The sequence below is a fragment of the Physcomitrium patens genome, chromosome 3, assembly GCF_059467195.1.
Source record: "Physcomitrium patens ecotype Gransden chromosome 3, ASM5946719v1, whole genome shotgun sequence".
Taxonomy (NCBI): Eukaryota; Viridiplantae; Streptophyta; class Bryopsida; order Funariales; family Funariaceae; genus Physcomitrium; species Physcomitrium patens.
This window is the reverse complement of record NC_143412.1, coordinates 13,769,869-13,791,739: the sequence shown is the minus strand read 5'-3', so window position 1 is coordinate 13,791,739 and position 21,871 is coordinate 13,769,869. Positions and strand designations below refer to the sequence as shown.

The following is a 21,871-nucleotide window of genomic DNA, read 5'->3' as shown; positions in this document are numbered from 1 at the left end:
ATGATTTAGATTTAAATTTTGCAATGTTTCACTTGTTGACAATAAATTGATGTACAAAGGCCTAATTCAAAATATAATCTTAATTATTTGATAATGGCCATACATTGACTTACTACAAAAGAATTTATTGATCACAAACCATCTTTGGAATTGCATTTGGCATTGCAAACAACTACTTAGCAGTGCATATAATTGATAAATTTAAAAAATTTACTTAGTGTCTTGATAAAAATTCAATTGTTACACACACATGTGACACTGTGTTTTATACATACACACGTACATACATGCAATGATGTTTTAGAAGATTAAAATATTTTCTAAACTCTCCAGTCTTCTTAACACGAGATATTTTTGGAGGAAAAAAATTAATCAAAACAAAAATAATCAATTATTTAGAGTAAAATCAAATAATAAGTTTTTACTATCAAGAAAGAATAAGATTTATTTGCTTTCATGAAATCATTTGTACTTAGCTGGTTTAAATAGTTTTTTATATTTTTACTTTAAATAGATTTTAAAATTAAATATATTTAATATATGTTTGGAATCAATCTTCATCATTTTAATATATATAAATGTGCACATACATTTTTTATTTTTTAAAATAATACATACATTTTTAGTATTTATACATATATATATATATATATATATATATATAGAAATTTACTCAAATTTAATTGATCATCATCTAGCATTTTGACAGAAAAAACCTAGTTGGTACCTCAGTAAGCACATGGACAAAAATACTAATCTTTGTTCAATACCACCTGGTGCCTATGGGCATTGAGCCTGTAGCAAGTGGTGCAAAACAAAAATAAATATAAAACATGTGAGATTTAGTGGCAAAAACATCAAATAGTAGGGCTAGTGAACTAGGGTATCATTAAATATTGGTGGCATCCAAGTGGTTCTGGGGTTGAATCTGGATGACTATGGAAGAGGGGCTGTTTTTTTTGCAATAGCAAAGTTTTTCCCTTCTTTGTATTTTGCTTCTTCTCATGCATTTGCCATAGTTCTCCCCCAGTCAAGACTTCCTTGGTCTATGCTCCCCATGGCCCTTAGTTTCCAATCTTAGTAAGACAGTGCATTCATGTATACAAAATATTTACACATTTTTTTTTTTTTTTTTTTTTTTGAGATCTATTCATGGATAAAGAATAAATAAATAAAAATCACTGTGGTACAAGCAGGGTACCTTTTCTAACCCAACATCATCCAATGTCTCAACACGCTGGAATCAAATGCCAAAATTTTCCATTTCTTTTCATTGATCAAACTTTCCTAGTGAATCTTTTGAATCTCTGCATTCAATTACTTGCAAACAAACTAGATCCGCTACACCATTTTTCGTACCACTGCTTTGAATGCCAACTGAAGTATTTCTTCTTCTTCTAATTCCAACAAACGTTTTTTTTTCCTAATACTTCCTATGCCCACCCAAAGCACTTCGACAAATTTATTGTCAGGCTAGCTACCAACCAAATGTTACTATTTGTAACACCAACTCAGCCAACTTCAAACCCTAAAATAGACAAACCCAAATTCCGTGACAGCTGGGCAAATGTCAAATACCATCAATGTTTGCTGCAACCTCAAGGAGGGATTATCCCTAAGGATGCATGCAATATCTCCCAAAGGTGCCGACTCTAGGGTCGGGAGTAGTTTGCGTGACTATCGCGGGTTCGAACTACTTTGATCGCCACCCTCGTTGCCTGATGGATTGTGTAACTCCCCATCCGCATCATGAATTGGGTCTGCTGGCGGGCTACAGTGAGACAAAGTGCTATCGTCGCGACACTGGAACAACGGGTGCCACTGGCACACCAAAAATGGGAGTTTTTGAGTTGCCGATTTCGTTTGATATGCGGGCATGTGGTCCGGAATCACCGTCCAGTCAAAAGGAAGGGTCGAGAAACGTTTGTTGGTCTGAAGAGCACCATCTTTTAATTCATGTTCCTCCTCCCGAGTGTGTTAACAGTTGCTGGGTTTTAAAATTAGGGAGCTAATCTTTCGAAGAGCCACAGCACACGAGAACCAGTAATAAACTGCGAGGGGCGGGGAGGATCCTCGTGAAGAAGAAGAATACTGAGCAGAAGTTGTAAATTTGTTGCACGACAGTTTTTTCAATGCTTTCAGGAATGAACAGCGTGTTTGATAGGGTGTGATGTCAAGCAAACCATGGAGGTGGATATTTGTACTGCACTCCGAATCCTCAGTGTGCGAGACTGGTCTAAATAGGGTTGCAGCACGGTGTCAATGAGAAGGTAGGAAGTCGTTGCCTCAGGATTAAAGTCAACAAATCTGGATTAGTAAAATCAAGCTCCAAATCTTCCTAATTTTTGTCGATGCGTGCCAACAGTGCTTGCTGCGTGGCTTTCAACTTGACGCTGTACAACTCTCTACGGCTGAAGCGTCCGACGAAATCCCGTGTGGTAAAAGTAACAGCGTCAGGGTTTCGAGATTTGTTGACCAGTCTCCGACTCCTTTCCGCGTAAAAGTAACAGCGTCAGGGTTTCGAGATTTGTTGACTAGTCTCCGACTCCTTTCCGCGTAAAAGTAACAGCGTCAGGGTTTCGAGATTTGTTGACTAGTCTCGGACTCCTCTCCGCGTGGGTATATATAAAACACACACAATCGGTATTACAAAACACACACAAAGGCAAAGAGTATTCCATCGAAAAGAATGAGGCGATGAGATACTCTTTGTTTACTAATTTCAAAAACCTTTTCTAATACACTCAAAAGCTAGATGTAAAAAATAACCTCCTTGGGGTGTGAAAATTTACTGCACCTGCAAGTCATCGTGACCACACTCGGAGCTGGGTCCTAACTATATCCGAATCCACGTGTCCGGGACGAATTGACGAGGATTGCCGTGGATTGAATGAGCACAGTATCGTCATCGCACGACCAGCTACCTGATACAGGATGTGGTGCAGCACAAGTTCAAAACAGTGCAGCGGCAAAATCTTAAGGCCAAATGGGGGTACCCCAAGAGCCCACCATCACCACGAGGGAGGAGGAAGAGAAGGACAAGTGGGTCATCGAATCTAAACCTCATAGCAGCAGCAGCCCCACCGCCGCCCGTATCGCGTCGTCTCCGCGCGTACCTGTTCGCACCCCAGCCCGCAAGGCCCGCGTCTTGCCACACCAAGAGGTTTTTGGGAATGTTTCGGGGTCTTGCTTTGTCTCGCACACTCGCTTGCCGGCGGATTGCTAGACCTGCCCAATCTTCTGCCTATGTCCTCGTTAGGAGGTGGCATAGCAGCTGCACCGGATCGCATACCGGTAGCGACGAGCTTCTCCTCTAGATTATGGCCAAGTCTGACACCTCGAACTGGGATCCGGTATACTAGGATCGGTCCGGAGGCCGGACCCTCCCCCGATCGGGTGTCGCTGATGTTTTGATCTGGGCCGAGTGAGGTGAGTTTCTTACGCGTGAAACTAGGGGGATCGTGTGCTTCTGGGGTTTCGTGAATGGGAGGGTGTATTGCGAAGGAGAGATTTGGACGTCTGTATGCTCGTGGAAATGGCTAGCAGCGGCTATGTCTGTTTTCGTGGAAGGATAGTGAAGTTTGAAGGGTTTTGTTTTGTTTTGGTTTTGGTTTTTTTTCGTTTGCTATTTTTTTAATAGAAAGTACATGTGGAGTGTTAGCTTGAACGAATTATGATCGTAGCTTGCTGGCAGCAGCGGGGCGGCTAGGATGTGAAACAATCGGTCTCAGTACGATTTCCAATGTTGACTCCGTTTGTCCAGTGAGGGCTTCGGAAGTGCAGCCCTCGGGTTTTGTCGTGAAATTTAGGTGGTATTCGACTGCCCTTGACTCATTTTTCGTGAAGCATTGCCATTACACATCCTCTTCTTGCGTGCATCTGTATCCAAACCCAGCATTAAGGTGTTCCTCGGGTGCAGAGAGCCTGTTTGGCCAGATTTGTAAAAGACCGCGCAACTTCGATTCGTTTCCCTGTAGATTGGAAAGTATTTACAGGTTTTCAGAAAGACTGAACTTCTTGCAATTTTCGACGAATTTGTTGAGGAGCGCTGGCACTGGCTGCGTCTTATGGCTGAATAGCATTAGTAGTCTTTTTCCGAAGGGGCCTTTGCAAGGACCTCACCTCAGCAGACAAGGATGACATCATCTGAGCCTTGCCATGAGAAAAAGCCCTGAAATTTTGTTCACAGCTAGCGGCTGTATTGGGCAACCTGTCCTATTGCTGGGTTAGAGCGAGATCTAAATTTTATTGGAGTCTCTAGTAGGTGTCTAAAATTTGCACCAGATTGTACTCAGGATTGTAAACTTCATTTGGTATACAGTGGACGTTCGAGTTCTAGATTTGTAAATCGGATTCGGTAGCCCAGAGTTCTAATTCGATATCTCCTATACACGTACCTACAATACAGACAGAACGAACACATTTGTGCTGCTTACTGACTGCGTTTATATCAATCAGTTTGGTTGAGGATTGCGCGGTGTCTGACAGTGTTCAACGGAAGCTTTTTCGTTTCAGTTAGGTCGTCAGTACTCTGTGGTAACTGACAAGGCACTCAGTTGTTCTTAGGCCATCTGAGTCGGTGCGAATTTCTTCGTGCCAGTTTTATCGTGAATCTGCTAGCGATGCTGACTAGTTGGATTCCGTTGCTTTTGCAGGAGCTTTTCCTCTGTTACACTCGACTTTGATTGTTTCCAAAGCAGGGTTATTTTCTTAAAATTTCGAGATAGATAGATCGGCAGAGGAGTGTGGGGATTACTGGTTTGGACACTCTTCATTTTAGGTGGTGGCTCCTGATTGTAGTCAGATGGTCCTTGTGGAAGTCGACTCAACAGGAAGCAGATCCTGGAACACAGCTTCTTGCCTGTCTCGTCAGTGCAGACTCTGCACATTTCCTCACCCATGTTCAAATACTCAGGAGGATAAAGCTTTCATATCGTGCAACCAAGCATAGACAGATGTGGACTACAAAGAGTTAGATCTGGGATCCTTATCGATGCGTCATATAAATCCAGGGGCTGGTTCTTTTCTCCCTCTCGTCCTGAGACTTACTCAACGGCATTGAATATTTGAGCAACTAGGTCGAGCTGGCTCACACAGTGTTGACACAAGTTCGGCTGGATTCGAAGGACTTCCCAGGTTGTAGTGACTGCTCAAGCTTGGAAGAAGGATTACGTGGTCGTCCCAAAGAGATGGGGTCGTTATGGGGTCACACGCCCACCTCAGATGCAGTGGCTGGAAACCGAGACCTTACGCAAGTTCTTCACAGTCCTCGCGTTGGTGGAAGCAACAGCGCGTTTCATCCCATGAGCAGGCGGTCGCTCTCCCAGAAGCGTATGCAGGAACCATCGCCTTATTTGCTTTTAAAATATTTCAAGACCCAGCGCAACCATGAGGGTGACGACTCTCCTCGCGACTCAACTAACAGGTCGGAGCACGGCGGGGACAACTCGAAACCGCACAAGAGAGAGTATCACTTCTCAAGGTTCGCAGACGCCGCTTCTCAACATGCCAGTGGAGTGTGCTGTTGGTTTAGTGATATGAAGGGAATGAAAAGAAACTGGCGACAGGCTGCTTTCTATGTCTCTGCTCTCCTGGTCGTCACATTTATGGTTGTGAAGATTTTGAAACTTGGATTGTATTCCATTCACGATCAATCCTCGGATGTCGCCAAGGTAATTCCCTTTCTTTCTCTTCTATTTCTTACAGAGGTACTGGCGCAACTTAATTAGTGGGCTTGTAGTACTGATGAATAGGTGTAGGGATTGCTCAGATGACTAATAGCGCTTTTGTCCTATGCAGTTTGAAAGAGAGGACATTGTGTTAGCTTCGGGTGGTGTCAAGACAAGTAACGCCATTGATGGAAGTAAGGTTGATGTTCTTGCTGATCTATCAGGTCTGAAGATGCCTCACACTCGACACGAAGACCGCCGTAAGGTGACCACCATTTCTCCGAATTTACCTTGCCGTGTCAAGTTTTCGAATCACTTTTGCATGTCGTTAGGTTGCTTTCGTCCGAGATGTTGCAATTTTTTTTATTCACTTCTGTTCATTTATTTTCTTATTTTTTTACTTGAACCCTTTCCCTTCCGTCTGGCAGATACAAGCTTCATGGCCCAGTGACATATGGTTGAAGCCGGACAGTCGCAACTACGGCCAGTGTATTGATCGAACCAAGAATTCAGACAGTAAGCCAATTAATATTCCGTTGAGTTCCACGAAACTTTTCTTTCATCAAATGCTTGATTACGTGTAAATTCACCAATCTAGATGTGGAAAGGAACGAGGGAAACTTTTTGTTGCTGTTTGAAAAAACTAAGTTTATTGTATTTGTCACGTGTTTGTGTGCAGGGCCTAGAGCTAAGCCGAACGGCTACATTCTAGTAAATGCCAACGGTGGTTTAAACCAGATGCGATCAGGGGTGCGCATTCAAATTCACTATGGCCTATTTGTTTTCTTCCTGGTAGAATTTATTCGTTAATTTGATTGGAAAAATTTAATTCCGGGAAGCATTACCCCTTGATGCAGTTCACTGTGTAGTCTTAATGCGGAGTCAACATTCCTCATGAGAGATGTTTGTTTGCAGATTTGTGACATGGTGGCTGTTGCGAAGCTGATGAATGCTATCCTTGTCGTCCCTAAACTTGACCACGGTTCCTTCTGGGCGGACCCAAGGCAAGCGCAAACTGCTCTGTTAGAACGGTGCATTGCAATTTATTTGATGTACTCTTCAGCTGTCAACACAAGAATATGGGTTCTTGTCTTAAATATTACTCGGTATAACATTTGAGTTTCTCACATTTCAGTGGGACGAAAGATAGGAACGCTTTTGCGGTTATTTATTTTTGTATCGTGTGCAGTGAATTCAAGGACATCTTTGATTTGCAGCACTTCATTGAGTCACTTCAGGAAGACGTGACCATCGTGGAGGCTCTACCACCCCACCTCGCCGATATTGAGCCCGTCAGCAAAGCTCCCATCTCTTGGTCGAAGGTACTTGTTTCGGCCCACGTCTTTCAACACTTCATTGTCAATGTTGCAACGTTCGTTAGGGATCCGGTTATTCAAGAATTTAATGTCGGATGGTTTTTTCAGCTAGTTTCCGTCGTGTTATGAATTGAATCCCCATCATTGACATCCCCGTCGTTCAAAAAATGAATTAACCAGGCGTCGTACTACGAGACCGAGCTGGTGCCTTTGCTCAAGCAGAGCAAGGTTCTCTACTTCACCCACGCGGATTCAAGGCTAGCAAATAATGACCTGCCTGACTACGTTCAGCAGCTCCGATGTCGCGTCAATTACCGAGCACTGCAGTACTCACAGCCCATTCGACACTTGGCGGGCATACTCATAAAGCGTATGCGTGAGGATAGTTCTTACTTAGCTCTACATCTGAGGTATATGCTCAACTCAGTCTATAAACCCTTGCAGAACCCTGCATCGACATATGTTTCAATTTCTAGCTGTCATGAATGATCGATGTTCAGAATCTCACTCATCTCCTGTGTCTTTGTTTTGCAGATACGAAGAGGACATGTTGGCGTTCACAGGCTGTACACATGGTCTGTCCCCTGAGGAAGCCGAGGAGCTCAAGCAGATGCGGTATGGGGTCAAGCATTGGAAGGAGAAGGAGATAGATGGCGAAGAGAAGCGCAAGCTGGGTGGGTGTCCCCTCACGCCTCACGAAACAGGGCTCATGCTGAAAGCTTTGGGTTATCCTTCCTCAACCAAGATCTATATTGTTGCTGGGAAGATCTATGGCCGGGGCACCATGAACAGTCTCCATAAAGAGTTTCCGAACGTGTATGATCATGCAACTCTTGCGACGGAGGAGGAGCTGGCTCCCCTGTCGAAGTATCAGAATCGGCTGGCGGGACTGGACTACATGGTGGCCCTCGAGAGTGATGTCTTTGTTTACACATATGATGGGAATATGGCGAAGGCTGTTATGGGTCACCGACAGTTCGAGGGTTACCGAAAAACTGTCAGCCCGGACAGGTATTCATTTGGCCTGAAGTTTAAGAATGAAGTTCTATGTTTTCAATAAATTCCTGGTTTTTTTTTGTTTTTTTGTTTGTTTGTTTGTTTGTTTGTTTGTTTTGTGTTTTCATTTGAGATATTGCGTTTTATCTCATCTAATTCAACTTGCTCTTATGACTTCTGTAATTTCAGAGAGCGGCTAGTGAAGCTGATCGATGACTACGAAGCAGAAATGATCACATGGAAAGAGTTTGAGACCCAGGTGCGAAGGGTTCATAACAATCGCAATGGAGCTCCGAGATGGCGGCAGCGTGGAGAAGTACCCAAGCTGGAGGAAAACTTCTACTCAAACCCTTACCCGGGTTGCATATGCAAGAAGAAGCCTTACAGTCGGCGGTTGCTCAAGAGACCATGAAGATGAGAGCCGTAACACCGAATTAGGAACTTGAGCAGAATGAAGTATTAGCGTTTTTGTAATCTTATTACCAGCTGCGAATACCAGTGCGAGCGGGATGCAATCGTATCCCTGATGATCACACTGGAAGGGGTTTCTAGCTATGAACTGCACCGGATTAAGTTAGTTCAGGCAGCAGTTGTTAGCAATTGATGCTATTTTTTTTCTGTCCCTTGTGGGAATTACTTGGATGTGGGCTTGCTTCTTGTCTCATCTCTGACGTGTCTAAGCATGCCTCCATCGTCTAAATCTTCGAGAGAACATCCTTCTGCGAGTACTGATGAGAGCTGATAGATTAATTATTCTCGAGAAACGAGGCAGTAGTGATTCGGTTTTAGTTTACTGCTGCGGAGTGTTCCACTGAAGTATTCTCTCATTGTTCAAGTGTACATTAAATAATGCAATCACATTTTATGACTTCTCTCACAAAATCCTGTATGTAACGATACAATTCGGTGAAGTGTGTTGAACGATTGCAGAGCGTAAAAGAGTTTTGCGATATGTAAACACAGATCATATCTATGAAGGCTTTTAATTTAATTTTGAAACGTTCGTATTATTGTTAGATCTGGAACAAATGCTAATAACTCGCTTCGGAACATGAACGCTGCACTGGCGCAACATCGAAACGATGTATAACAAGCCGAACTGCATTTAAGAAGGGAGATATCTTCCTGGTCAATATCAGAAAGTTTATCTTTGGAACAGTTTGTGCATTGTGGGAAATTATTTCAATAAAAACAATGAAAGAGGTTCAGAAAGACGATGTAAAAACGAAAATAGTGCAAAAAGAGTATTCCTTTTTAGCCTCATAGAGAGAACGACAATTATTTGCAAAATCTCCACGACGTGAAGGAAAGCGGGGCGAACTTCATGAGATCACAGCGGAGATGGAATGATAAGAGCGTTGCTTCTTGAGGTCTTTCCTTTGTACTTTGATGCCACCCGGTCAGCTTTTTTCCTGTACGTAACAACATCCTTGCCGACTAAGACCTTCTTCTGTTGAAGGCAAACTGTATAGATCTTAATTTCAAAGCTCCAATCAAGCCTTCCGTGAAGTGCTTTCACGGCATCAATGGGAACCTCCCACGTTGCCTCATTTATCTCTTCGAGATCTCTGAAGCGAACGACTTCCGGGTTTCGAAATGGGAGCTCAGGAAAAGCATCCGAGCAACAGTTGGTTGGGTTTTCTTCATCAAATGGTTGACCGTCATCCCATGCAGTCATCTTCCATGCCCACTGCACCGCTTTGTCAGTGCTCTTGGGATCACACGCCGCCGGAAACCATCTGTGTTTCACCGATTCGCCTGCAGATAAAGAAGCTGCCTGACCACGTCCATCATTTCCATCATCTTCTTCATCACTCAACTCCGGTAATGAAATTTTGGAGAGACGTTCTGAGACCCCTAGTGTGGAGTGTCGCTGCAAGTTGTACATGTCATCAGGCTTTGCAGAGGGTTGGGTGCAGTGATGAGCCCATTTTTCCGACGGAAGCACCTTGATTTCAACGCTGTACACGAAGTGTCCCCGCGAGTTCGGATTGTTGAAGCTCTGCGTTACCCCAAATTGCACCTCTTCTAGCAGCAAGTGAAGCTCCAAGTATGGCTTTCCCACTACCCTGTGAAACAAAAAAAATCGTGCACTGTGTAAGTTTGAATGATTAAGTCATAGATGAAGGAATAGGTAGAGATTGATTCATTAATTTCTAGGGACGACCCTGCCCAGAATGTGAAAAAATGTGAAACATCCAGTACCTAGAATATGCGGCGCGCAAGCGAACATCGGCATAAACCTCTTGTTCCGCACTTTCAAGAGTAATAAAATCTTCTACATTCCTGAAGAATTCGGGCTCAGAGGGACTCTGCATGACGATTTGCTGTGGGGCAGCCACTCGAGCTGCACATTCAAACATTGCGTCTAAGAAACCTGAAACAGATTATTCGCGAGGTTATCAAAGAACTGAGCGCTTAATTCACCAGTACTTCAACAATGTGCAAACAAGTTGTGCTATAGGTCTCAAAAACCCTACTTTTTCCATTGTTCTTGAAGGAGCTTCTCATGTAGGATATCAATGGCCAGTGGTTTACCATGTCTCTCAAGTTCCTCTGCAAAAGGGTGGGTCTTTCTTGGAGCTCTGGGGCTGTAAGGTGCGTATGCATCCACCACCAGACTTTGCATTCTCTTGAGGTCGCTCTCCTCGGCCTCATACTCGCCTTTCTGCATCACGATCTTGCCGTCTTTGCCGCCCTCAGCAGTCACAAAGCCACGTTTCTGGAACTCCATTGAAAGCTCAGGACTGTCCATAACCACAACGCCTGAGTCTGTGACGAGTTCCGCCAGTTGATCTATGGACACTTGTCGCAGGTCCTAATAATCAACCATAGGGTATGATTTACTGTGAGCTCAACCTCACACTCCGTGTGAACTATAATTCAAGGCAACCAACTCTTAGAGCACAATTACTGTGGTGTAGCAACCAAGGGAAACAAACTATAAAGACAATTCTTGTTCAAGCAAAGCTCACACGGAGCCCTGCTCGAAACTTGACACGGAAACAAAACAGAAAGGGAGACACTCGATCGGTAGATTAAAAACAGATCACAGTGTTTTTCCATCTTCAATACGTGGGTCCAAGAATGCCATACCTCTTTAAGTTTGCCAGATTGCTCGGACCCACGATCATCCATAGTCATCATTCTTGGAATGCGATAGCAATTTGGATGATGATCTCTATTAATCAGCTCAGGTCGATATCGCCAATTGGCAGCTGCAAGATCACAGCGATAGATGTTCAAACATCAACAAGAGAACACCAGACGCACAAAACCACAAGAAACGTCAAAGACATGAGCTTCAAGTGCACACCTAAGTGCCCCACAAACACGCCACTGCACAACTCCACTAACCTGTCACCAAAACTCACTCTAACCCTCACTCCGAGCAAGACCCTCCACAAGGGTTTAGAGGCTCATCGTCTGAAAATGAACCGGACGAAGTGGATCGAATCAGAAGCGTAGGGACCAAAACGACGGATGGAATCAAATTGAGAGCAAGAACGAAATTGATCTTCGCTAGCAATGGGAGGAAGTTGAACACACACGATGTATCACGCAGTCGCGGCGGTGAGGGGGCCAAGAGTGAAGCCAGATGATGGAACAGGTCCGGCGTGGTGCGGTGTGATTCGGCGAGGCAGGGCCACGCGGCTACCAGAGCGGAATCGAGCAGACTAGATTGCAGGGACCCAGGCAAGGAAGGCTGAATTCCATCTCATGCTGGCACCTGCTTCCGTAATTCGGTCCTTGAAATCTCTGAAGCTAGCAATCCAGGCGACAAGTGTCGTATCAGCTCCGGGATTATGATCTCCCTCGTCAATACTCACTGTGACATGATCTCGCATCATCATCATCATCGTCCTGATTAAGAGGATGGATCCTTGTTTCTCCAGCTGGGCCGCGATCGTTGCCTCGACCTCGCGCATCTCGGCGATCGATGCTCGCAACGACGCAGCGAGGCAAGTGCATGATGGTTATGACGACGGTGCATGCAAACAAACAAACAAACTCTGCACACAAGTGTGGGTGTTACACGAGGAAGATTTCATCTTCTAAACCTACCAACCAAAACGGCCAATAAGATCACATGGATTGAACAAGTAGTTGGCAAACATATTTGTTTTTTAAAAGAATTTGTTTCAGAAGTAAGGATAGGAGCATCACAGCTTTGTCTAGTTTAACAAGTTAGAATATGAGTCAAAGAAGACGCAGTGTCTTCATATTCCCCTTGTTTGATGCCCTTCATTGCAATGTTTTTGTGTTGATCAGATTAAAAAACACAACCAAACGAACCTAATCTTTGTATGTTATTGATTTTTTTGCTTCCTTGGCTTTGCTTGGATAAGACTTGTGGTGCGAGTTGCCTATAATTTGTCAATAACATATTTTTTTGTTCTATTTTTGTTATCGTATTGGTGGTTAAAATGCTGGTGATGGGTTGTAGGAAATAAGGTGAAAAAGCATACATTGCAGGAAGGAGTAGATATAGTTTATCATATAAATTATTTCAAGATTTAATTCTTCATTAATGTAAATATATTATCCTCACTAATTGTTTTCAAAGAAAAAAATTTATTCATGATAAAAGCCTTTAAATATTTTTCTTGTATTATTCTAATTTTTTATTGAGTGTTTTTTTAATGGTTTGTAAGGCTAGATATAAAAAATATTGCAAGTTTTTAACATCAATATATATATATATATATATATATATATATAATGTGTTGATAAATTTACTTTTTATTTTTATAAAAAAAAATTATGATAATTTTATAAATTATAAATTTAATTTTTGTTTCTGATTTATATTTATGAAATTTTCTTATTATTCTATAGCTACTAATTTATAAAACTTTATATTTTATTTAATTTTAATCATAAGCTTTATAATAAAAAATATTTATTTATTTGATTGTGAAGATGTTTGAGTTAATATTGTTATATCTATATCACATTCTTTTAATAAGTTTTACTTAAAGTTCAAGTAGATACACTATATATGTATGTATACATAGAATTTTAGATATCATACTTTTTTATATTACAAATTTTTTAGTTCTTAAATTTTTAAGGATTTAGAGATTTATAAATATTTAAAAAATCTATTATTAACTTAAATATAAAATATATATATATATATATATATATATTAAAAGTTAAATAAAAGATCTAATATATATTTTGAGAATTAATTATTCTACTCATACATTTACTAGTTCTATCCATTACTTAATAACAATAGGTGCAACAAATGTATCATCCACACTTTTTTGATATATATACATATATATATATATATATATATATATATGGTGATGTCAGCTACTCTTCATGTGGGATCTAGGATAAAAACAACAACGCCAACTTGGAAAGTGTAAGAAAAGCAGTACTTCCCTTCATGGGATTTAAGGACATGAACCTCCAAGGAAAAAATAAGATGTCTATTTTTCTACCTTTAAGTTTTCTATTTCCATCCATGCATATATGCATATGGTCTTGAAGTCTACCATAGAATGTTAGTTGCCAATCTGCTCAACCTTCTAGAGGAAGTACAAATTGCACATGAGGAGATTTTAGACACATTTTTTTATCGTCCTTGCTTGTACAAAAAACATTAAAAATGAAATGGTAAATGTTAACAGCAAACCAAAAGAAGCATCCACTTTCAAGGAATAAAACCTTAGTTCCTTGCAGAGTATGATTCAAATGATGGATGTGACTAAAGATGATTATGCTGTTGCATAGAAGATGATTTGATGTGTCTAAATAAAGCTTTGCCCTGAAGTAAGAATTTAATGTTGGTTGCTTTAATTACATGAAAATTTATTACATTGGTTTTTAAACAAATATTAAAGGTTAAAAAATATTCTAATATCCTTATTATGTTTAGAATTTATAATACTATATTTGAAATATACTCCAATTGTATCTTTATTGTGCAACTAAAACAAGGTGACAGTTTAATTATATATTGTACAAGCTTTAGCCACCATTAGGTTTTCAACTCCTTCCTACTATATAATTCATTGTTGTTGGTTAAAATAGAATTGATAACAAAATATTTTTATTTCTATTAAATTAAATTTTAAGTAAATTTAACTACTTTAAAGAATCTTGTAATAAACGTATTCTGAGATCCAACTCAGCAGAGAACCTGAGAGTCCATGAAGTTCAACGCAATTCATCATGGACAAACAGCTTCAACTCACAAAGCGGGGAAGAGAAAGTCACCGTGTAGGTTGCGAGGATTTCGTGCTAGATTTGCAGGTTTCTAGAAAAAATAATGTGGACGTGATGGGACGTGGGGCTATTTCCTGCGGAGGATCACGAAGACAAAGTGGGATCCAGGCATGCTCAAACACACCTTTCGGGTGCGTTTCGTGAAGGCTGTGGTATTTCGCTCAAGACGCTCCCACAGCTGATGAGCTTCCACAAGCGGGTTGTGCAGAGATTTCATCCTGTTTTTCGCCCAGGTGCCGTAGGATTCTGGATTATCTAGAAAATTCCGCTCTCCGGTGCTCCCTTTTGCCAGCTACAGGTGGTCTCGTCGGACCTCCAGTTGCTTGATCTCGAACGCCGACGTTTGGTCAATTGCTTCCTTGATCTCCTCAATGCTCAAGTGGTAGACTGGAATGTTGAAGGTGTCTAGCTCCTTGGGGGAGATCACGCCCTCAGCGATGAGCTCCTCCCATGATTGTTCGAGTAAGCCTCCGCCGGGGTTCGCTTCCTGGAACTCGTCACTACACTGTAACTCGGGTTTTTCATGCTCGCCTCTGGACATGCACATCATGGACACGATGCCACCGGGTTCAAGCTCGCAAGCGCGGTGGGTGAAGAAGCTAAGCAGGTCGTGTCTTGCGACTTGACTGTATGCTGCTGCTTTCGAGGGATTACGGCTGTCTAACCACACTTGGCCCTTGTTGTAAGCTGGAGAGGATGCGTCGAGCACGGTCTCGGGGATTTTTGACATCCAGTGCAAGGACCAAATTGAGATGGCAATTTGGATAGAATGCTGTGGGAATAGTCGGCCGTGAAATGACCCTGGTGCCGCGGCTGCGAAATAAGGTCTCTTCGATTCGACAAGCTCCCGAAACAGGGAATTGAAATCGTTGGATGGGAGGTCGGAGAAAAAGTGCTGAATCTCAGGAGCAGGTACAGACTTCATTTGGTGGTAATTTCTAACGATGGACGAAGCGCACAGGTCGGCCCACTCGAGGGCGTTCGCGCCGGAAGAGCACCCGAAATCTGCAACGCGGACAGGTCCAACCTCTGTAAGCGTACCAAGCTGGCTGATTTCGTCCGCAAGATTGTGACCGATGGTACGCAACGTCCCACCCTGCAGCATGCCCGAATTACGAGAGTAGCTTCCTTCACCATCACCGCCTTGCATTCTCAGCAGTGTTTTTCTTTTCATCAATCTTGGGTGCCCCTCGTGATCCTCGCCATGGAGAACCTGCATTTCCCAACCTGCTGCGATCCTGTGGTTACCGACCATGGCTTCAACACAATGCTCACGTCTGCCGTCGATATGTATAGCGAATTGGGTGCAGCTAAAAAAAGTCAGTCACAAGAGAATCATGCATCAGAAACAGTTCCCACTATCGACGAAGAGGAAGTATTCCACAAACGCTAATACAACTCATCGATCACATTCACTTAAGAATAGATAGTGTCGATGGACCTGTAGTTTGTGAGGAACCTCTAGCTTTCAAATGATTACTTTGTAATTAGACGTCACTCTGATGAATCCATGAACTCAGTGCCGCTCCATATAAAGGCATGTGACGAAAAGACAAGCTGGCGTACCAGATATTGAACTAATGATGTAGAGTTTTCAAACTAGACTTTCCACTACATACAGACGTCGGATGACGTGATAGTCCTTGAAGGGAATGACATCATTTGTTTGACATGTGAGCCATGGCCGGATTCTGAATGATAGGATTCTTCATTTGCGATAATAATGTGGATTGAGAAAGTCGTGTATGCATGGCTTTGTGCTTTGAGCAAAACAATATGTATTTTTTAAAAGATTTATATATATATATTTATAGGAGAATGATAAAGAGATCCAAATTTTTACTAAATTGACCTATCTTTACAAAACCATCATTATACTCCTATGCCCTGTCCTTATTCCCATACTTTGTTCCTGTACTTAGTCCCATGTTCCTTTATCAACCCTCCTTGATCTTATTCGACAAATTTCAATTTGGATGTTGGCTTTTGCCTAGTAGATGTCGTACAACAAGGACTTACAACTAAATTTGTTGTTGGTCATCGCGACTTTGTCCATGGTTTATTCTTCATTTGCTTTGCATAGGTTGTAGAAGCCATAATAATTATGAATTTTTGTGATTGATTTTGGATTTTTGAAAAATTGTTCTTACAATATTGCCAATAATGGAGCTCGCAAACCATGGTATGACATAGAATATGGTGTCATGGACATACATATTTATTCTAATATTTATCTATATGTTTAAGTAGAAGTAGGTAAAAGTAGATTTATTTCATAATATTTTTTAGAAAAGCTTCCTAGAAGCTTTATAGATATTGCTTTGACTTTGCATGTGTTTGTAGTTGATTGATAATTTAGAAATTTGGTCAACAAGTTAACCACGTATTGGTAGCTTGTGGAGTAAACTAATTATGTGGTGCATATATAGAAAATTTGTCTTATAAGTTAAGATACATCTCTTGTATAGTCGACACATTTTGTAGGTCTTATAAGACATTATTATATAGCTCCTACTTAAGAGTATATATGGAGGCAAGAGTGAAGCCTTCTTCATTCTTGTCAATGCCTTTCTAGTCCTTAGTCTTATTTCAAAACTTTCTAGTCTTCTTATCTTTGGCAATAGCCATTCTAGTTTAGTACGATATCATTTTTGAGTGATTTTTTAGTCATTTTAAGTAACACAAGAGTGTATTGACATTTTAGTTTTTTGAAGCTCATATCTTTTACATATGATTTTGATACTTTATGTCATCATCTCAATTGCAACTACTTTGGTCTTAACTTATATAGCAACTAAGATTCTCACTTAGAAGGACCTTGCTCATCTCTTGGTGAGGAAGATAATCATTCCAAATGTTATGAAGACCTCCCAAGTCATGGCGTGGCCAAAGTAGTTAACTATCGCATTCATCATTGATGATGGCTCAACATTGGATTTCTTGGCCTATGTCTGAAATAACAAGCAGCAAGCAATTATTCATAGAGTAGAATTGTTGCATTGCTTTGCCTAAGGGAGTAAAAAACTTTGTTACATTTTGAAGGATCCCATGAGGATGTTTGAAGTTGATCCTATTTTTAAGAAGTATGAATTGTCTAGCGCAGACATGGATAGCGTTCCACCTACTTGAGTAGTCCAAAGAATATTTGTGGATGTGGAAGAAGTGAATAGTGTCATGTATAACATATTCAATTATCTTTCCATGATGCATGTTTAGATAGAAATGATAGATGGTAGTTTACCATGCACCTTTTTTTTTCTCAGTCCTTCACTCACATATGTCTTCAAATAATCATCTCTGAATTTTAGAAGACTGGTTTTAAACATATTTTTAGAGTAAGAGCATTACGCCGAGAAGATATTTTGGGAGCTTTATATGCCTACACAAATGGTAAATCAATAGCAGTAACTTTCATAGTATGCATTTTGATCTTGAACAAGTCTAGTTTCAAGACTATGGATTTTTACTTTCTATTGCTAACTGAAATTGTGCATCCAAACATCTACTAGGTATGTCATTAGGACAAAAATGTCAAGTAATATAACAATGTGCAAGTTACAAGGAAACACCATAGTTCAATACGTTGCAACCTCATCGCACTTACTACTCCTTCTCACTTTTGCCTTTGCTCATAAGCTACATCTCTACCACCTCTCAAACTACTCTCACTACTTTTTAAATGTCACCATTATCATTGAAATAAAGTATGTACAAAAATGATGAGAAAGATAAGCTGGTGGGTTTATTTTTGGTGGGTGAAAGTATTGACTAAACAAGGGTGGAGGAATTTGACATGATTTAGGGATCTAGTTTGAAGGACAATATCAAAATATATTGATGTTAAAAGTAAGGAATTGCAAGTCTTGGAAATTTCATATCTAAGCAACATTAGATAGCTAAAATTGGTTGTTTCTTGGTAGAGGTCCGCAATACTATGTTTGACATTATGGTGGAGTGATGACTAAATTTTGCCTACTTTTACATCTAGGTTAGATAGGTGGTGGATATACAAGGATTACAATCTCTTTGGAATAGTTCTCTTAATAACCCACTCATTTGTTGAGAAGTCTCTAGCTTTGGACTTACTTGACACATATATCCATGAATTTCTTGGCACTCGATCTACATTCCTATCAATGTTGAACAAGATTTGAGACAACAGAGAAGATAGAGTTTGCAAGGCTATCGTACTTTATTTCATGCTTCTTGCAGAATATATCTTTTTTATTAATATCTCCTACTTAGTTTGTATTTACATCAACATATTTGTTGCCCAAACTTCAAGCTAATTTTTATTAGTGCGACGTGCACAAAGAAAATGAGGAACAAAACATGCTTAGAATTATGACGACCAAGAATGAATTGAGAAATAATAATAATAATAAAATGATTAGAAAATAAGAATATTAATAAAATTACATAATTTTTTTTATTAAGGTTGATTTAAAATTACTAGAAGATAATAAACAAACCAAGATATACAAATAAGATTTGTATAGATGCTAGTATAATGCAAGCACTTCCAAAAGATAGATAAAAAAAGAATAAATGATTATAATATAGAAGAACATTAAAATAATTAAAATAATAAGAAGTTTGTAAAAGCTTTTGGAATATAGTCCAAATTTAAAAGACTTTATCTAAGTAAAACATTATTTTATAAGATATTTCTAAAAAAAAATCCTAAAATTATAATATTCATAGTATTTGGAATAAAAGAATTAAAAAAATAAAAACAAAATAATACTAATTCAATTGAGTTAAGATTTTAATTTGTCTCAAACTTAAGTAATGTCTAAAAATTAAAAATACAAGTAATCAACCTAATAGTTATATATATTATGTTAATTTTTATATTAAAAAATTAAAATTAAAATAATTATAAAAATTTGGTTATATCAAAATTAAAATATCGTTATTTATACATCAAAAGAAATAATTTTTAAACCAAAAATTTAAGATTTTAAAACTTATATGTAAGAAAGATTGTTAATCTAATAAAGAAAATAAAATAAATAAAATAAAAAATTTTGTAAGAGAAAATAAAAAAAATCAAAATTTGATTTTAGATGTTGATAAAAATATTAAAATATTAATGAGAAATTAAAATAAATTTAACCAAAGAATTAATTAATAATAAATTAATTTATATAACCTAAAAATTAAACTATTTTTTAAACAAATAACTTCTAAAAATTATGAAATTTTTTGCCGATTTTTAGAAGGAGATAAGGTAAATGTGACTTGCTTAAATATTTATAGAACATATTGCAATATATTGCAAAGCTTTAAAATAATAAGTCATAGAAAAATCAAATCTAAAAAAATAAATAGTTATATAAATAAAAAAGTAAAATACATTGAAATTCTTGAGATAGATTAAATATTACATTATAATAAGAGAGTGCAGTAGAGATTGGTGATGCAATTTTGTATGCTAAGCAATGCAATAGAAACTTCTTAAAAATAAAAATAAGTAGAAAAAACTATTATAGTAAATATAAAGATAAAGTTTAAGATATTAGAAAATCTAAAAAGTATAAAAAGAGAATAAAATAGAAAAAAATTAAAATAATATGTAATTAAAAAATTATAATAAAGATTAATATATTGAAAAATTGAAAAATTATAAAATATTCAATAAGCATTATAAGTAATAACTAATATTTAAATAATTAATAACAAGGAATAAAAGAAAGCCTTATTTACAACTACTTGTAATAGGATTGATATATATACATTAATCATGAATGAGTTTTATATTGAAGCAAAATATAAATTAAGAAAAAAATTACTTATATATACAGAATGAAAAAGATTTCACTTTTGCCTCTACATATATTATCTCCTAAAAAACCATGTAACCTACATGGCCAATTTGTAATACAAGTGGCTAAATACTAGACATGTCACTAACTTATTGGCCAAGTTATCAACCTACCAATCACTTAAAAATATGTGTAAAGTCTATTAAGCTTTTATTTTATTTTTTTAATAAGATATCAATTATTTAATCTAATTTTAAATATACAAATAAATATACTAATAAATATGACTATTTATTATATAAAGAAAAATAAATAAATCTAATTTTTATTTTGTTAAATTTAAACTTAATTATTTTTCATATTCTTTGAAGAAAATTTTATAAGTGGACTAAGATATATTATTCAACATCAATAACTTATCATGCAAAGTAAACATTAGAAATGTGAATGTCTATTAGAATAAATATTAGTGTTAACAAAAACTCAAAGAATCATAATAAAATTATATATTATAAGTTTATTAAATGTAGAAATAAAATTAAGCTTTGTAAATTATTCAAACAAGACTAATTTATATATTATAGAAATTAATTTTTTAATTAATTAAATACTTTGTAAAATTAATTAATCATACTTTTTAGCTCTTGATTTTTTTTCTTGTTTTTATTTAATATACCTACATAATCAAGAGAGATTCTATTGATTGGATTTTCCCTCAAATGGTGTTTTTCCATCTAAAGTGGCATTATAATTAAAAGTAATTCTTTGGCCATGGCTTCATCATTGAACCATCATGGCATCTAATAGAGATGACTACATTCCAAAACAATCAAGTTATGTTGCAACTATACTTTCATATAAACATTCTATAGTTTTATTGTTTGATAAAAATATTTTTAATTTTTTTAAATTTTAGTGTCTTATTTGTATAATTAGTTTCTAATTAACTTAGCAATATATTGTTGGATAATTGATTGTTATTAAATAGATTATAAAAGATTAGTTAGTTATTACAACTTAAAATCTAATATATTTGGAAAAATTCTAATATGAAGACAAACTCCAATTAGAGAAATGTCACCAATTTAAAAAAGATTGAGAGAGTTAAAAATATATATATATATATATATATAGATATATATATCTTTGCAAAATATTGTATACTTTTGTATTTGTAATAGATCTTAATAAGAAATCTATATAGTCAATTAAAAAGAGAATTCTATAATTAATTGAATTGATTCTATAAACAATTGTATTAATTATTTAGAAATATTGTCATAAGGACAATACTAACAAGTTTCCTATTTTAATTTTTTTATAGTCAACTTATTGATTGAAATGATTGAAAATAATTTTTCTTTCAAACAAAAAATAATTATATTTCTAAGATAAGTTTTATTTTTAATTCAATTTGTTCCTAGTAATAACTTAAAAAGACTACATGAGATAGAGAAGAGGTTATTTGAATTAAAAAATATTGTCTAATATTTAGCTTGATTGCCATTTTATATCACCAAGTGATTAGACTACAATAATTAAAAGAATTAGTTGTTGAATTAAGTTTACATGCTGTTAAAAGTTAAAATTCTTTTAAATTTTTTACTTTTTTAATAATAAATTTAAAAATATAAAGAATAAGTTGCTTTATTTTAATTTAAATATAAGAATTTTTAACTCAATGCTATTGATTAAATTAAATTATATTTTAACTTCCTATTTGGGAGTTTATATCTTTGTCTTTGAACTCTACAAATTTGGCTAACTCTCATTGATAATAATTAATTCAACATCTCTCTATCTTATCTTTTAGATTGAGTAGACTCAACTTTTGTACCTTTATTGGCAATCTTCAACAACCTAAGTGAACTTCTATTTA

The 21,871-nt window shown here is 37.5% G+C and overlaps 3 protein-coding genes across 5 annotated transcripts; 1 reads left to right on the top strand and 2 right to left on the bottom strand.

The window, feature by feature from the left end:
* Positions 1-3,204: 3,204 nt before the first annotated feature.
* On the top strand, positions 3,205-8,849 carry LOC112279790 (O-fucosyltransferase 19). Of its 3 annotated transcripts, none has more exons than XM_090248855.1 (11): positions 3,205-3,429; positions 3,698-3,809; positions 4,656-5,672; positions 5,800-5,934; positions 6,098-6,185; positions 6,349-6,419; positions 6,585-6,673; positions 6,859-6,991; positions 7,166-7,395; positions 7,520-7,996; positions 8,171-8,849. In XM_090248855.1, exons 3-11 carry the CDS (start codon positions 5,190-5,192, stop codon positions 8,391-8,393), a joined length of 1,929 nt encoding a protein of 642 aa, XP_090104981.1. In that variant the 5' UTR covers positions 3,205-3,429; positions 3,698-3,809; positions 4,656-5,189; the 3' UTR covers positions 8,394-8,849. The 3 variants fall into 3 exon arrangements, with proteins under 3 accessions (XP_090104981.1, XP_090104982.1, XP_024370248.1); XM_090248856.1 differs by having other exon boundaries at positions 3,695-3,809; XM_024514480.3 differs by lacking the exon at positions 3,698-3,809.
* Positions 8,850-8,950: 101 nt separating this feature from the next.
* Positions 8,951-11,697, bottom strand: LOC112279791 (uncharacterized). Its single transcript, XM_073532744.2, has 5 exons — positions 11,531-11,697; positions 11,078-11,199; positions 10,520-10,799; positions 10,187-10,328; positions 8,951-10,050 (listed from the first exon to the last, which is right to left on the bottom strand). Exons 2-5 carry the CDS (start codon positions 11,126-11,128, stop codon positions 9,312-9,314), a joined length of 1,212 nt encoding a protein of 403 aa, XP_073388845.1. The 5' UTR covers positions 11,129-11,199; positions 11,531-11,697; the 3' UTR covers positions 8,951-9,311.
* A 2,074-nt stretch (positions 11,698-13,771) lies between these two features.
* Positions 13,772-15,711, bottom strand: LOC112279743 (indole-3-acetate O-methyltransferase 1). Its single transcript, XM_024514416.3, has one exon. It carries the CDS (start codon positions 15,477-15,479, stop codon positions 14,517-14,519), a length of 963 nt encoding a protein of 320 aa, XP_024370184.1. The 5' UTR covers positions 15,480-15,711; the 3' UTR covers positions 13,772-14,516.
* Positions 15,712-21,871: the final 6,160 nt, after the last annotated feature.

Coding starts and splice junctions, on each gene's coding strand:
- LOC112279790 (XM_024514480.3), top strand. CDS start 5,190: ATGGGGTCGTTATGGGGTCACACGCCCACCTCAGATGCAGTGGCTGGA. Junction 7,396..7,519: donor TACTTAGCTCTACATCTGAG/GTATATGCTCAA, acceptor TTTGTTTTGCAG/ATACGAAGAGGACATGTTGG. Junction 7,997..8,170: donor AAAACTGTCAGCCCGGACAG/GTATTCATTTGG, acceptor CTGTAATTTCAG/AGAGCGGCTAGTGAAGCTGA.
- LOC112279743 (XM_024514416.3), bottom strand. CDS start 15,479: ATGGTCGGTAACCACAGGATCGCAGCAGGTTGGGAAATGCAGGTTCTC.
- LOC112279791 (XM_073532744.2), bottom strand. CDS start 11,128: ATGATGACTATGGATGATCGTGGGTCCGAGCAATCTGGCAAACTTAAA. Junction 10,329..10,519: donor AGAGGAACTTGAGAGACATG/GTAAACCACTGG, acceptor TTGAATGTGCAG/CTCGAGTGGCTGCCCCACAG. Junction 10,051..10,186: donor TTGCGCGCCGCATATTCTAG/GTACTGGATGTT, acceptor TTTGTTTCACAG/GGTAGTGGGAAAGCCATACT.